The sequence below is a fragment of the Glandiceps talaboti genome, chromosome 1, assembly GCF_964340395.1.
Source record: "Glandiceps talaboti chromosome 1, keGlaTala1.1, whole genome shotgun sequence".
Lineage (NCBI taxonomy): Eukaryota > Metazoa > Hemichordata > Enteropneusta > Spengelidae > Glandiceps > Glandiceps talaboti.
In genome coordinates, this window is record NC_135549.1 from 29566618 (window position 1) to 29583606 (window position 16989).

The following is a 16989-nucleotide window of genomic DNA, read 5'->3' on the forward strand; positions in this document are numbered from 1 at the left end:
AATTTTACATGCCTTTTCAATAATTACAAGGGTGAACTTATAGATAGCAACACATGCATACTTATTTATATTACCTCTACATTAAGCTCTGATAATAATGCACTCCAAAAAAAAAGTTTCAGCTAATGAATGAATAAATGCATAAATACATAATCTGTAGAGCTACAAAGAGAGCCGTGCCTTTCCCCCCATCATTGCGATAACATTTCTTAATCTTGGTATACAAAGTTTGCTTTGGTTTAGGAGGTATTTCAAAATGCCAATCTACAAATCTTCATTTCCAAAATACTGTCGTGCATTTACATTTTACTAACAGCAGAGTAATTCCTTCATGAAATGAGATTGTTTTATCGTCATCCACAAATTAGCCAAGTACTAACATAGTATACCCCTCTTGAAACTCATGTGCCGTTTGTTGGCAAATTGTGGACATAAATGACCCAAGATGTCTCCTGTGAATCATAAGGTAAACCTTTCTTATATTTGGAGACTTTTAACTTTGAAATTATATTGTACGGTTAGCTTTCAAGAACCTAGGCAAACTCTGATAAGCTGCATGCTGTTAATTGCTTTTGCTTATAGTGTTGATGCAACAGTAACAATGATATAGGGAAATATGTCATACCCATCCCTGTGTAGCGACACCACTAAAATTTTCACAAACCTTTCACCATGTTTGCCCCATCTGAACTTGCCAAACACCAACAAAAGCTGTCCACTGATGTAAGTTTTATAACGTACAATAATCACCATAGAGAGCGCCCTCCTTAACCGACAGCACACCATAGTCACCTATGAGGGCGCCCGCCTAGTCCTAAATAACACAATAATCACCGTAGAGGGCATCCTTTCAACCCACTGAGAAGGAAGTGTAATCTGTTCAAACGTTTCATCTGATGTGCATGGCAGGGAATGTATTGTGGCTTTATTAAATGTATTAATCTGGTGACAAATACATTATTTAAATACCCTGTAACCTGGCTGAAAGGCAGAATAGAGTCAGTGATGTTCTGAAAGGAATGTAAGAACCAGGGTACATATACTGATGTATGGCAAGTATAGATGGGACAAAGCTCTCAAAAAATCAGAGAAGAATTTACATCATATCATATCTATTTTTCCGTTAAAGTCAAATTAAAAAATATCAGTTATTATACACTTTAAAAATTCTATCAGTTGAAGATTCAATGCAAGCCTATCTCAATCTGACTCAGCTAGCTATAACAGCTGTATACTGGTATATGACAAAACGTCCAGACTACAATAATACAAGACAAAACACAATTCTTAAAGAACTCCTAAAAAAACCAGACCATACACTCCACTCAGATGCTTTGTGTGCCTGTATATCATCAACTAACTGATAACGTTATCATGTAAAACATTGCAATCATATCTCATGTGAAAATGTGCACGCCCTGGATACTATCTCTTCAGACTTGCCTGGTTGTGGTTATCTCAATAATGTTTGCTTTCATAATCTTTATACTCTCAAAAATTGAACCATAGTAGCTGTGCTCACTGGTAGTTTTAAATCTCACTTAGTAACTTAGTCAACATCAATTTGGTGTTTGTTTTCGACTAAAGCATGTGTACCAGCTAAAATATCAACCTTATAGTATATCATAGCTGCTATAAAAAATTTGTTTGAAATCCAAAATTTGAAATTCAAAACATTTTACAACTTGAACCAGTACATGAAATTTTTTCAGCACTCAGTTTTCAGTGCATTTAATCAGCATTATTATTATTAAATAAATCTATCAAATTTCTGCCAAGTTTGAGTAGATTTCAGACTTATACAACTAGCCAAAACAACTGTCTCCCATGACTCTACTAACTCTGACAATGTATTTTATTCAAATTAAGCCCCAATACCTGTGTAAATGAAACTAATTCTTTCACAATTTTTGTCCATATTTTTGACATGAATTTTGTTGTTTGCTGTCTGTTTGAATGATTGCGAGCCTACTGATCAAACTTTATCAGTAGCCTACCAATGTACGATTTGTCGGCAAGCACTTTTCAACCCACAAAAATATTGTAAAAACAACCAGCAGTTACAGCTACCATGGCATTCAGTATCCTGGCTAACAAAAACAAACAAACAAAAACAAAAAACAACCTCTGGCCATGACAATGACCTTTAAACTTTAACCTTAGCCAGCACTGAGGGAGTGACAAGTTCTGTTCATTGTATTCTAAACCAAGCTAAGTCTGAGAAACTGACCACTTTGACGGTAAAATCTTCGTCCTTGGCATCATCCATTATCTGTATACAGTAAAGTATTACATAAACAAGACAACAACTCTCCTTGATTATAAGCTGGATGTAATCTGTACATATCTCAATAAAGCAAACACCAAACAAACACGCACACAAAGATTACAATTCTGACATGATATTGAATTAAGAACCCACTGTATCCAATTATCTTTCCCTTGATTAATACTTTCAATAAAACATCTTATTTGATCAAATGTTTTGACATATACCCTCTACTACACAGACTTTTTTTTTTCTGTAAATAAGAAGACATGATATACATTGTAGATACAGTAAATATGAAAGAGACTTGGTACATCGCCAGAGCAGTTATTTGTCCGTCATATACGTGATTCACTATACTTCAGGAGGCAGAACACAAAGTGTAAATCGTTACATATAATAACATTGTTGTAAAAGGCTCCCATAATAGTTTGTACAGACTTAATGGACATCAGTTTGGTTTGGTACACTGCGTATTCTGACATTGTGTACAAAATCGTGGCTTAATCGTACCGATGATGGGAATATAAAGAATTAAAGTGTAGAACAGGAGAAACTACATTTGTAATACAATAGAAAAAAAAGAACATAAAGTCTTGTATAGCAGAGGGTATATACGTCAATGAACTGAGTACTGAGAAAACCATTCTAAGCTGCTTTGCTATTCTAGAATGAACACAAGTAATGCCACTGGAGTGTAAAGCTCTCTTGTAAGGAGTGGTGGGGTGGGGGAGTTTGGGTATGCCAATAATACTCATTAAGCTAAGCCTTCTAGATGAAAACATGGGAGTATGTATGCATAGATGAAATATATTAATGAACTGTGTGATGGGGACAGAATAATAAACACGTCTTCTGTAAAATATCCTTAAATATTGTGTGGGTTTTTTCCTGCTAGCAGACTTACATTGTAAAGACTAAACATGTTTTCATTTTGTTTTTGGGACGATCACACAATGTCACACAAGCTCAATAAACGAACTTCGTTCATTTAGGGGAGGAAGTGGATCTGGCGGCAATGCAATTGTTGAACTTCAATTTCCAATTCTAAGCAAATTTCCCAAAACTTTCACGCCTAGGTAACAGGTTTTGTATTTACGACTGAGATGTTGATAAGTTGATTAAAATTTACTTATAATGTGAGATATGGTGCTGGGTTTCTGGTAGTATAATGTGTTTACCTTAACCATAGACAGTGGAGCCCACTATGGTTTACCATCATACTTTTACATTGCGCCAATCGTAGTAGTGTGACCGCTACAATTTTCATCACAGTTTACATCATATATAAGTTGATGTCATACTTGTGAACATTCATTTAGGAGGGGGGGGGGGGGAGAGAATTGTACTAAATGAACTAAGTTCGTTTATTGAGTTTGTGCGACATTGTGCGAATAATGTCCCTAACTAAAATGTCAAGTTCTGTTTTGAGAGTTCCATATTTATGATGTACAAATTCATCGTACAATGTGAAGCAATTGACTACAAATTGTCGGCATACAAGTTCCTAGCATTAAAACATTTCCAATCTCATGTTTGTATATGGATGTATTGTGTTCCTTTTCTGTATTCAGTGTATTTATGTTACAAATGAATTTTCAATGAATTTCCATAATTTTTGTACGAAATGTACCTTAAATGTTGTCTCCTGCATAAAATCATCATGGTACATTCTTACATGCAAACATTATGATGCCCTTTTCTTTAAAACTTAAAATTCTACAACTGAACCTTCTCCCTTGTTATGGTCTGAAACCTACATCGCACAACAAACATAAGAATGGAAACAATTCGTAGGATTTGAATACCATACAGTATCTGAATCTGAATCTCGGTCTAATCTGCATATTTAGATAGCTCCTAGAGGGGGGTCTAACAAATTGTTTGGATAGGTAGTGTGTTTGTTTTTTATTGGTCTTGCACTGATCAGGTTGAACCCACAACATGATACAAATATTAAAAATATAAAAAATTCAAATATCTCTGAAGAAATGAGTCATTGTTATAGCTCCATGTCGTCTGCTTCATCTTCTTCAAAGTCACTCATTGAGCTTTCACTTGATGTCGATGTTTCTTCTTGTTCTTTTAATGCTTCTTCTGTTGCATATTTTCTAACATATTCTGCAAAAGTACAAATTTTGATGTGAGTACCGATGAGTCAAGTATAAATGACTGGCTGTCATTAAAGGGGCACCGCTAAGTCTGTAACTTTATCGGTCATAGTGGTTATTTTGGTTTCACCCTTGAAGTCATTCCAACTACTGTAATACTACTTTGGCAATCAAGGTCTCGGTTTACTAAAAAAAGATTAGACATAAACTAAAGCTTTACTTGATCTAGTGGTAGATTACACAAGTGGGTGATAGCAGTGCCTCTGTTGTGCACATCAAGATAATGTAAACATGTAGGAAGGCCCCAAAAAACGTACACTGCAAGATCATGGAAGTCAACAAAAATGCTACCTTATTGTGAGTACAATTTAAACTGATGTCGATTCAATAGCTTATATCAAAATGTAACTACAATAGTTTTAGTTTGTGTCTATCTTTAACCGAGACCTCGATTGTCGGCGTAATATATTGAACAATGTCTTACAAGTGATATAAAGCTCTGAAAAGCTACATGTATATAGAACATGAAAATGAAATTGTGATATAACATTTGGGATATCAACAAACTTGACAAAACCACAACGGAGAGGATTTGAATTTTCATCACTTTTGTATTTCATTTGCAGAATAGTACACAGTGTAGCCTATATAAATTCACATCAGAAATAAAGTTTGTGGTAAATCATTACAGTTGTGCCTGGCTGGATGGAGTGATTGCATAATATTGGGGATGTTTCTCTGACACACAACAGTTTCTATGGCAAACAAATTAACCTTTGCAGTGAAATAAGATATCGATTGTCAACAAGCCTGGGGACATTGAACTACTTGTAATTTCTAATGTACCCGCATGCAATGAATTGCCCACATGAAAGACTGCTGGAAATTCATTGGTACAATAAGATATACATAGGGGTTGACAACAGGAGAAATATGTGAGATTTTAATCCTACACTTCTTGGTAATAATCTTTATTTGTCCAAATAAATTCGTAAATGTGTGGAATGATCACCATGATTGCAGTGCCCTGGTACATGGTGTTGAAAAGCAGGAGGAAATTGCAGTAACTGGGGAAAACCTGTTATTCGGCAGGGTCAAACTGAACATCACCCTCAATTCTTACATACATGTACAGACCTGGTTAATTTTTTTAAGAAGCCTAGCCGACACAAAGGTAGGTTCAAACTCACACTGCAGTGGTCACAGGCATACAAGCTAAACTGCTCAACCACCAACACCCCAATACAATAATATAAACATAGGGATTGATAAAAGGAAATTCAGACTTACCTCTGATCTTTTCTTTGTATTCTTCTGGTTTATGTAAAAACATGGCTGCAGCATCCCCATTGAGCGGGTCAATTGGATTAGGGTATGTCAGTAATTGCGGTAAGAAGGATTCAAATATATTTGATAAATCTGAAGCAAAGAACAAATTTTCAAAAATGTGAGATACTCAGATTCGTGTAACAGCACCCTATGTGTATATGTATTCTGATTCTGCTTGATACTGTGATGATAATTGTGTAAATCACCTTTCAGTTATCATGCACACGTCAGTGTGATGTACGTGTTTCAATTGTTTGCGATGGACTCTGGTTTGTTTAATTGAATATGACTTTTCATACTTTTGAGTTTGAAAGAGATTATATCCCTTGCAACATGAAGAATTGGGGTAGGTGCCACTCTCAGACGGGTCTGGGGTACAGTGAAAGCAGATTTGCTGAATGACATTGGTTTGTCTTAGCATGTTCAAGGGTCCATTCTCAGACTGATCCCGGCTAAAGTGAAAGCAGATTTTGTTGAATGACATTAGTTTGTGCAGCAAGTAGATGGCTCCACTCATGAGGTGATCTGGGTATTGTAAATACTGATAGCAGATTTTGTTGAAATACAATGAGATTTGTGCAGCATGTGTGGATTCTTGTATTTTGACTTCTGGATTCAGTCACTGTAAAAAACAACAACATGTTCTTCTTGTACATGTATGTATCGGTACATGTATTCTGTTACCTGGAACACAACTTTTAATTTAGTAAATATACAGTGTTATAATTTTACAATCATTTTACTTCACCGTTTGTAGGTTTTTGCACCTAGTCAAGAGGACCCTTCCAATTAATGCTGTTCATATTTCAATATTTGTCCACATTGACCCATTCTGCATTTCTACATGTACATATCAAACTTTAACCAACTATTTATAGATGTGATGTAAAATAACACATTAATTAATAGTATGTGGTGTTATTACAAATAAATAAAAGTCTCTGGTTTACACTCTGTCTCATACAATACTTATCAATGTAGTCTCTCCAATTGTATCTTTTAACTACTTTGTCTTCCTGTTACAATCTCATTGGACAAACTACATGTAACATGAGCTAGCATAAATATTAAGAAATAAAGCATCTAGTTTTCATTTAAGGTTGCCTATACAACTCTTTCTACAATTGTGTACTAACTACTTCATGGTACATGTATTATGTTTTTCCTGTCACAATCTCTTTTATACTTATGGGATAAAATAACATGAGAACAGCATGAATATTTAGTCCATTCATTTCCTTTCTGTATTTAGAGGAGTGTATTGTTAAGACCACTTCTTTACTTGAATTACTAGAGGCTATTATTTGATTCATTACTTTGTTTCTTTTTCATTTATTTATATCACTGCTCTAGACTACCTATTCCATTACAAAGGGGGACTTCATGTCTTACCTGCCTTGACTTTTCACCTGCTGACATTATTGTTCTATTGAATTTTCATTGCTAGAGGGCATGTGTCGGAAAGGTCTATCCTCACTGCTCACATGGAGGTTTTGATTATTGGCCTTGTTTGCAGTTCTTTAATATTATTTCAATGATGATACTGCATGTACTCTATCACAAGAGGGCATGATCTATTGGAAGGTCTATTAAATGACATGTCTACAGTTTTGTATCTCATGTAGTACATATACATCATTTCTCTGCCCAACACTAGAGGGCATGCTTTGATAGAAAGGTCTCTTCACTTATTTCTTCAGAGTCAGACTACAGTCATTACCAAGGTGTATGCATTAGAAAATATGTGTGTCCGAACTTGCCTTTTCAACCATTTCCCTACTTCACCACTAGAGGGCATAATAATAATAATTGTACATACGATAAACATTTTTACACACTTTTGTCTTTTTGCAATATATTCAGAGACTAATACAAAATTAGATAATGTTGTTTCACATTGATTTTGCAAGTAGGATACAATGATACAAAAAAAAATTTTTAATCCAAAATAAATACCCAATCCTCATCCATATCGTCACCACTTTTAGATCTAATAATAGCTTCAAGTTGTCTTTTCACTCCGTAACATTACATAATTATTCTTCACCAGGTGTGCGGACTTGTCAATTTAACCATTTACATACTCAATACTTAATCAATAGAGGGCATTATTTGCTGGAAAGGTCTATTGATATTCTCTTATTCACTTTAATCACAGCTTTCAATGTACATGTAGCACACAAACAGCATAATTTATTAGTCTGAGTTATAAGATCTTTCATTTATCCTTTTAGATCAATGCCCTATTCAATTACATGAAAAGATTCATTGCAAAGTTGTCTCAAGGGTCTTTATTAGTCTGTGGATAAAAAAACACACAACCATACTTTTAAAAGGATTGTGTGAATATCTGTTTAGATCCTGCTTTGAACCGTGCAACTGATGGATTATAACCTAACAGAACAATCCACTGAATAAACTTATGAAGTCCCAAATAATTAGGCCCAACAGGCAGACATGTAACGATGAAATAAAATCCATTAATTTATGGGATGTATACTTTAATATACAATTTGCAAACAATACAGCAGAAAGTTAACTCTTAGTGTCAGTTTTACTACAATATACATGTATAGTACCTGCACAAATTCAAATTGAAGTGGTATAGTTTTTAACCTAGACACTATTTCTCATTGACTAAAGTTTATGTATAAAATACATACCTTTTGTATACATGATAATGATACACACTAAAACTTATATCAAAATGCAAATTGGCATCAACATTACACGAGGTGATTGGTGCTGAAAATAGTCACCAAAAATAGTATATTTTGTAATTTTTGATAACAAAATAACCCCCAAATATGTGATAGTGTTATTTTATATCACATCTATAAATAGTTGGTTAGAGTTTGATATATAGACATGCAGAATGGGTCAATGTGGACAAATATTGACAAATATTGACAGCATTAGTACATGTACCATGGAACAATCAAAACCCATGAAATTACATGCATAGACTGTGTGCCTGATTAATTAACTGATCTTTACAGACATGATATATTTTGAATCAGGAATGCTTGAACCTGTTTAGGATGATGAAAACAAGTGGTTCCGACATTCTGTCAGACTTTCAGACACGTTAACAAAACTAGACCTTTGGATGGTTCAAAATTGCTTTATTAAATGCAAAGCATGAAATGACCTACATGTATTTCTTGTTAAGTACATGTACTGCAAACTGGCAATGGCAATTACACTATGCAACGTATGAAAGTGCAGACTATAAGTCATATAAAATATATAATATGGCATTTCAGTCTATGAAACTGTAAACCATCATAATATCATGACTACAATGTATGAAATCATACAGGTCTAAATTGTATTAAATAATCGTCTCTTTCTCCAGATATTATCAGTTTACTTTACATAAATCTACAGGGGTTCAATTATTGGGAGCTTTGCCACAAACCATACATCTAGCAAATTACATGTACATTTGCTTTTATCAGAAAACTCACTTATTTATAGTACTGTGTATTGAATACATCTACACATGTCAGATGTATGTCTTCATAATAATATGGAGTCCCTGGATGACATAGACACAGACACACAATTCTACCTGTACACTGTGTGACTGATACATCAAGATAACAATGCCATGTTGATATGAATATAACACTTCGGATCTAGGATATAAATTTTCACAAAATGCATCTAGTTATATGTTGTATTATTTAATTTTTTTTTCTCTGCAAGGTATACATGACAAATTTGTCTAGATTAGAAGGGAAATGCAACAACTCAAATATTAGTTTATCGCTTCTAAAAACTGGAAATTATATTAATGCAACCTAGATCAACTCTCTCGTATTATATTAAACTTCTGGCTCTGCACTGGAAATTTAGCTGAAACCTGGATAGCCATTTTTAGCATTTATAGTACATGTATTAATTAGTAATATTACTGGTAAAACTGGAATTTAGGTATAACCTACATTTGTACATGTAGATAACATTTACATATATACTGTATTGTATCGAGACATAAGGCTGTGTCATCTGTGTTATAGCCCATAAATGCTCTGAGCAGCAAATCCACAACAGGTCTAGCTGTCATACACTGTGCTGACATTTCACACAACATGATGTGCCGCCTCGTGCAGATTGTAATAATGTGGCATATTCAGAAAAAACCATGAAATGTTAAAGTGAAATCCCACATTGTGTGCAATATTCTAATACTTTACTCAATACATGTACCTCACTGCACTCTACATGTATTTCAATAAACGCTCCCTATAAAGTGTCTACCATCTGTATATTGGCCAAATAAATGTTGCAAATGCATTACTGTAGTTACATGTACATGATGTACACTTGTATACCTATCTACATCATCTCACCTGCAATGTACTTCTGATTTACGAACTAATGGTGTCTGTTATCTGCACTATACACTTACATGTTGTGTATTTAATTTGGGGTAATGATTCAATCATAAATTCAGAGTCAGCTACATTTTTAATTAAAATGAAAGTCTTAATATACATGTATGGCATTTTTATCAGAGTGACATCTTTATCCTCGACTGCAAATATTTCAGTTTACCAAACAGACTGCATACAAATTATCCTTGCTGTGTGTAATATTATTTCCAGATATGGATTACATATAGAGTATGATTTTCAATCATAACAGATATACATTTACCAGGGTTTTGGAAGTAAGCAGGTTAAATTAAGCTATCTGAGGACACCAGTAGACTAAGTGTTTTTACAAGTATAAGCCAGATTGATATGTAACTGATTTAAAGTAATTATTTATGACACACTAAAATCTGGTATTCCCCCAAACATTTTATATGTTGTGACTTGAAAAACAAATTTGTTATCATCTTGTTTTTTATTACACAGCACACCATTCCACAGCTATTTTACTCAGGTTCCCTCAAAATTAAAGCACACATACAAGGTACAGTCTGATACACCCCCAATATCAATCCCCCCTCCTCCTTTTGATAATTGCTGGGGTTCCGAAACCCTTACTGCAAAATTTGATGACTTTAATATACAGACACTAAACAAATGACCTTCATCCCCTCTGAACAATTTTGATAGCTTAGCTTAAATGTACATTTAAAGGTCAAACAAGTATACTGTTATGCTAATCAGTACTATTGTTTCATAGAATCATAGGGTAGAACCTATATGTATACACTTCATACATGTCTGGGGAGAATCCTGTGTACATGTACATGTACATGTACATGTACTGAAAGTACTGTAATTTTGAAAAGACTGCAAACTACTGATCGAGACACGGCAAGACTAAAGACTCCATCAACAGCAGTAAATTGATTTCACAATCACTGAGGTCTTAAGAGGTGAAACAGTAGGAAGTAATTACAATACATGTACATGTAGTCTACACCTGTCTGCCAATGTGAGTTTTTCTAAGCTTATCAGCCTAGATATTGTCTAGCAGGGCTAGTACATGTACATGTACTAATACTAAGGGCATCCTTATTATGATAATGAAATACAATGTACGCAAACATAAAAATGTAGTATATACTGTGACATTCAATCCTCTAACTAAGCAGGGAGGGTGGGGGTGGGGGAGGGGGTGGGGTGGTTTGACAAGTTGGGAAAAACAGGATATAATGCTATATGATAACACACTGTATTATGCACGGTGAATAACACAATTACATGTTCGATAACATGTTATATTCCATGTGGTAAATCACACAATTTGATAACAATACGTGGTATACAATGTGGTGAAGAGCACTGATGATGATAAAGGTGATAGCATTATAATTGTATAGTAATACATGTACTCACCATAAATTGCTGTCCATGCCTGGTTTATAACATCTAAGCATACTGTACCAGATCTATCAAATAACAAGAATTCTATCTATTAGTAAATAATTACTTTTATCTGGAATACAATTTGAATAGCTACATGTATGCATGTCATAAAATTATCAATGATTCAATATCTTGGTTGACAGCATATGATTCAATGCACGACACATTTTGTATAAGAATACATGTAAGACAAATTAACCTTCTTGTTCTATTAAATTGAGTGAGGGCATGTGCGGTGTGTGTCTGAGTGTTGAATGGTAAAACAGCTGGTTCGAAGCATGAGGTAAAATGCTATTACAGATACATGTACAAAGAATTTAGTTGAGGATTCTGAGATCACTGAAGTCTAATTTTTATCAACTGCATAATTTTAACCTTAATACAGGTTCATTCTTAGTAATACCATGATTGTAGATGCTTAAACAGTAAATGTGGGATGTACATGTATACTCCATTTGTTCTACATCACAGCAATGCAGGCCTATGTGTGTGTCATTGGCGACAGCAATGCATATCACTGATGTCACAGTTGACATTATTTTAAGTTAAGCTCACTTATAATCACATGTACATGTATACGATTCTCCAATATTTTTCTCCATTCAGCAGGAAAACTCTTAGTAACATGAAGATGTTATACTCCCTACATACACTCATCTTCAACTAAAAATAGCGCCAATGGTATTGTAGCACAAATGGGCAATTTTAAAAATTGCATCATTAGTGTTGTAGCACAACTGTATATGTACAGTTTTACAAATTTATCTTTATCCACATGGTGAGTCATGCTAGGTATAGGTGTTCATTTGCTGAATGATTATCCAGTCGCCTATCCAACCATGTTGTTATCTTTACAATACATGTGATCATTTGGCTGTTGCTATGGGCATGGTCATGTTGCTAGACATATTTGCATACATTTTTTGAATGTTCATTCACTTGTCTATGAATCCCTGATGTTATCTTTGCAATAGACGTGATCATTTGGTTGTTGCTATGGGTGTGGTCTTGTTGTTAGGTATATTTGCATGCATTTTTTGAATATTTATTCATTTGTCTATTAATTCCTGTTGTTAACTTTGCAATATACATGATCATTTGGCTGTTGACATGGGCGTGGTCTTGTTGCTAGGCATATTTACATACACTTTTTGAATGTTTGTTCACTTGTCTAAGAATCACTTGCCTACCAGATGATGTTGCCAAAATATACTGCATTTTGATTGTTACTATGGGCATGGTCATGGTTGCTAGGGCCAATTGTGTCAAAATGTTTTGAAGAAAGTCTGCAGAATAACACTTGTAGAAACTTCTCACCAAGTTTCTGTCTCATTGACCAAGTACTTTTTGAGATATTAATATTTGACCAAAATTCACATTTTTACACCTTATTTGCATATTACTGATGAGATCATTATATGCTTAATATTTCTTCGTCCATATACATGTATCCCTAGATCATAGATGCATCCCCATTAAATTTCAGCCTAATCTGATGAGTAGTTTTGGAACTAAGGATTTTTTTTACCAAAAAGTCACATTTTAGTCCTATTTTGCATATTCCTCACGAAATCATCATGTCATAAAAAAATCTTAATTTACACACACACACACACACACACACACACACACACACGCACACACACACACACGCACGCACACACGCACGCATGCACGCACACACGTACGCACGCACACACACACTTCACCATGCCAATGACACTACTGAACCTAGTTCAGTTGCGCTAAAAATGACAAGGTCGGCCTTCAAGTACGCAATTATATTTTCCTCAACTGAACAAAAAATATTGGGACTAATAATATATAAATGCATAATTTGGCATATGTCTGTATAATACATGTATCAGCTTTATCACCTGCATCATCATCATCATCATCATCATCATCATCATCATGGTAATGTGTACACCATACACCGTAGTCAAGAGTTCTCCACAGGCCTTTCTTTATACAATTTAGAGTAATCATGTACAAATTGTGTGTACTATAAATTCAATATTTTCCATTCTATGATTTCCTGACACCATTAAAAGTGATTTATCTAACCATGTATTTTTTTGTTATTTTTTGATATTTCCTGTACTTGCATCAGTTTCCTGGGAAAAATGCTGTGTTACAGTGAAGGTGTAGGTGGTTTGAGTACACAAGTACATTGTATTCCTTAGCTATATGTCTACATTTTTCATAATCACATCCTTTACTAGGCTGTGAGATAATCTATGTGTAACAACATAACATGACTTCTATATAAAGTTTTAGTGACCCTTAACGTTGATAGTCAGTGGTTACAAAGTCCCTGAGGACACAGTAGCTATCATGTTAGTGTGTAGAATATACACAAGTCACAGACTGTAATATTGTCTTTCCCTACAAGCATAAATTGTAAGCCTTCCACATTTTATAGTTGATAGTAATTGGCCTGTGACATTTATATCTCTGTAAGTATTATTTGTGTAATCCTCTACATGTATCTTTACATGTAGAATACAGAAGTGGTCTATGAATTTTTGTTTAATGCTCTACACATAAGGTATACATGTACAGGTATACAGAAACTTTACCTTCTAAAAATAAATTAACACTTGAGATACATATGTCACATGTAGTACTTGCTTACATATATGTACATTTAGGATATTTTTTCATCAAATTAATCTTTCACCTGATCTACTACATGTACACATATATGTTTATGTTGCTATGGTAACATGATTTTCATAGTAATTGCTGTATCATTAGTTCCTTTGGCCACATACAACTAAAAACTTTTGTGTGTGTACATTTGTACATGTGTCGGAATCCCTGATACATACATTGTACTGTACTCTCCTATTATTAGTTATAATGCTTTGGGTAATAATAAAATTCCTTGTAGTTTGTCCCGTGTTTTAGGTAAGGTTGGAGAACCCTGCTAACAGAAAGGGGGAAAGGGGTAAAAGTTGTATAGTTTCCCATATCTACTATAATTTTGTTTGGTGACACTGTTAAAATTACAGGGAAAGCCTGGTAGATTTTACCAGCTTACCACCCTTAACAGAATGACTGTAGACAATACATTTGTACATGTACATGCAGTATGCCATTGTACTTCAGATATGAACTGTCCTGCTATTAGTACACTCTCAGTCGGTACATGTTATGTTATGTATTTCCCTACATACAAATGTATATCAAGAGGAGATACTGTATGTAACAGCAGCTGTCTTCTCCAGTGTACACTAGCACGCTGTCCTCTCCAGCGTACACAGTGCTAGTGAAACTACATGTAACTCAGAAGCCCTGTGTACATTGTAGTTGCTGCACAAAACTGATGTTGAGCACTACTGCATGTACCTGACAGTTCACGAGTATACACTTTAGGAGATGAAATGCCCTGATTTGGCATATTGACTTCTACACACGTTCTTCAGGAGCTGGAATGTCCTGATTATACACATAGAGTATTGATTCAAAACTGTCAGACCCATTGTACAGTTAACTGATGAATGCCCTGTACTTAGCATGAACTCTAGCCTGTTCAGTTAATTCTGGTATCCAAATACCAAGGTACATGTATACATGTATATGTATGTACACATGGATGACAAACTTTCCAATCCAAGACCCATTCTTCCTTTTGAAAAACCCTGCAGTAGTGTACTGTGTACCATGTCTTTGAAATATGATATATAGTACCGGTACAGAGTGATAACATTATTTATAAACAATTAACTGAATTCACATACAACAGATATTTACAATACACATTTCATACCACACTACACAATGTAGTTAACTAGAAACTGTCCACTAGATAATTGAAAACTGTCCACTTGTTAACTGAAAACTTTCCACTAGTTAACTGAAAACACTCCACTTGTTAACTGAAAACTGTCCACTCGTTAATTGAAAACTGTCCTCTAGTTTACTGAAAACTGTCCTCTAGTTTACTGAAAACTGTCCACTAGTTAACTGAAAACTGTCCACTCGTTAATTGAAAACTGTCCTCTAGTTTACTGAAAACTGTCCTCTAGTTAACTGAAAACTGTCCACTAGTTAACTGAAAACTGTCCACTAGTTAACTGAAAACTGTCCTCTAGTTTACTGAAAACTGTCCACTAGTTAACTGAAAACTGTCCACTCGTTAATTGAAAACTGTCCTCTAGTTTACTGAAAACTGTCCACTAGTTAACTGAAAACTGTCCACTAGTTAACTGAAAACTGTCCACTAGTTAACTGAAAACACTCCACTAGTTAACTGAAAACTGTCCACTAGTTAACTGAAAACTGTCCACTAGTTTACTGAAAACACTCCACTAGTTAACTGAAAACTGTCCACTCGTTAATTGAAAACTGTCCTCTAGTTTACTGAAAACTGTCCTCTAGTTTACCGAAAACTGTCCTCTAGTTTACTGAAAACTGTCCTCTAGTTAACTGAAAACTGTCCACTAGTTAACTGAAAACTGTCCACTAGTTAACTGAAAACACTCCACTTGTTAACTGAAAACTGTCCACTAGTTTACTGAAAACACTCCACTAGTTAACTGAAAACACTCCACTAGTTAACTGAAAACTGTCCACTAGTTTACTGAAAACACTCCACTAGTTAACTGAAAACACTCCACTAGTTAACTGAAAACTGTCCACTCATTAATTGAAACTGTCCTCTAGTTTACTGAAAACTGTCCACTAGTTAACTGAAAACTGTCCACTAGTTAACTGAAAACTGTCCACTAGTTAACTAGAAACTGTCCACTAGTTAACTGAAAACTGTCCACTAGTTAACTGAAAACTGTCCACTAGTTAACTGAAAACTGTCCACTAGTTAACTAGAAACTGTCCACTAGTTAACTGAAAACTGTCCACTAGTTAACTGAAAACTGTCCACTAGTTAACTGAAAACACTCCACTAGTTAACTGAAAACACTCCACTAGTTAACTGAAAACTGTCCACTCGTTAATTGAAAACTGTCCACTATTTAATTGAAAACCGTCCGCTAGTTAACTGAAAACTGTCCACTAGTTAACTGGAAACACTCCACTAGTTAACTGAAAACTGTCCTCTAGTTTAGTGAAAACTGTCCACTAGTTAACTGAAAACTGTCCTCTAGTTTACTGAAAACTGTCTACTAGTTAACTGAAAACTGTCCACTAGTTAACTGAAAACTGTCCACTAGTTTACTGAAAACTGTCCTCTAGTTTACTGAAAACTGTCCACTAGTTAACTGAAAACTGTCCACTAGTTAACTGAAAACTGTCCACTAGTTAACTGAAAACACTCCACTTGTTAACTGAAAACTGTCCACTAGTTTACTGAAAACACTCCACTAGTTAACTGAAAACACTCCACTAGTTAACTGAAAACTGTCCACTAGTTTACTGAAAACACTCCACTAGTTAACTGAAAACACTCCACTAGTTAACTGAAAACTGTCCACTCATTAATTGA

At 34.6% G+C, this 16989-nt stretch overlaps 1 protein-coding gene across 1 annotated transcript in view; it reads right to left on the reverse strand.

Moving 5' to 3' along the window:
• Positions 1 to 887: 887 nt before the first annotated feature.
• LOC144445956 (ubiquitin-conjugating enzyme E2 H) overlaps positions 888 to 16989 on the reverse strand; it is a 42532-nt gene continuing 26430 nt past the window's right edge. Inside the window, exons 5-7 of the mRNA XM_078135647.1 lie at positions 11511 to 11563; positions 5671 to 5799; positions 888 to 4390 (exon numbers count right to left, since the gene is read on the reverse strand). Of these exons, the coding sequence (XP_077991773.1) occupies positions 4272 to 4390; positions 5671 to 5799; positions 11511 to 11563 (301 nt within the window). The 3' untranslated portion in view covers positions 888 to 4271. The remainder of the gene's footprint in view (positions 4391 to 5670; positions 5800 to 11510; positions 11564 to 16989) is intronic.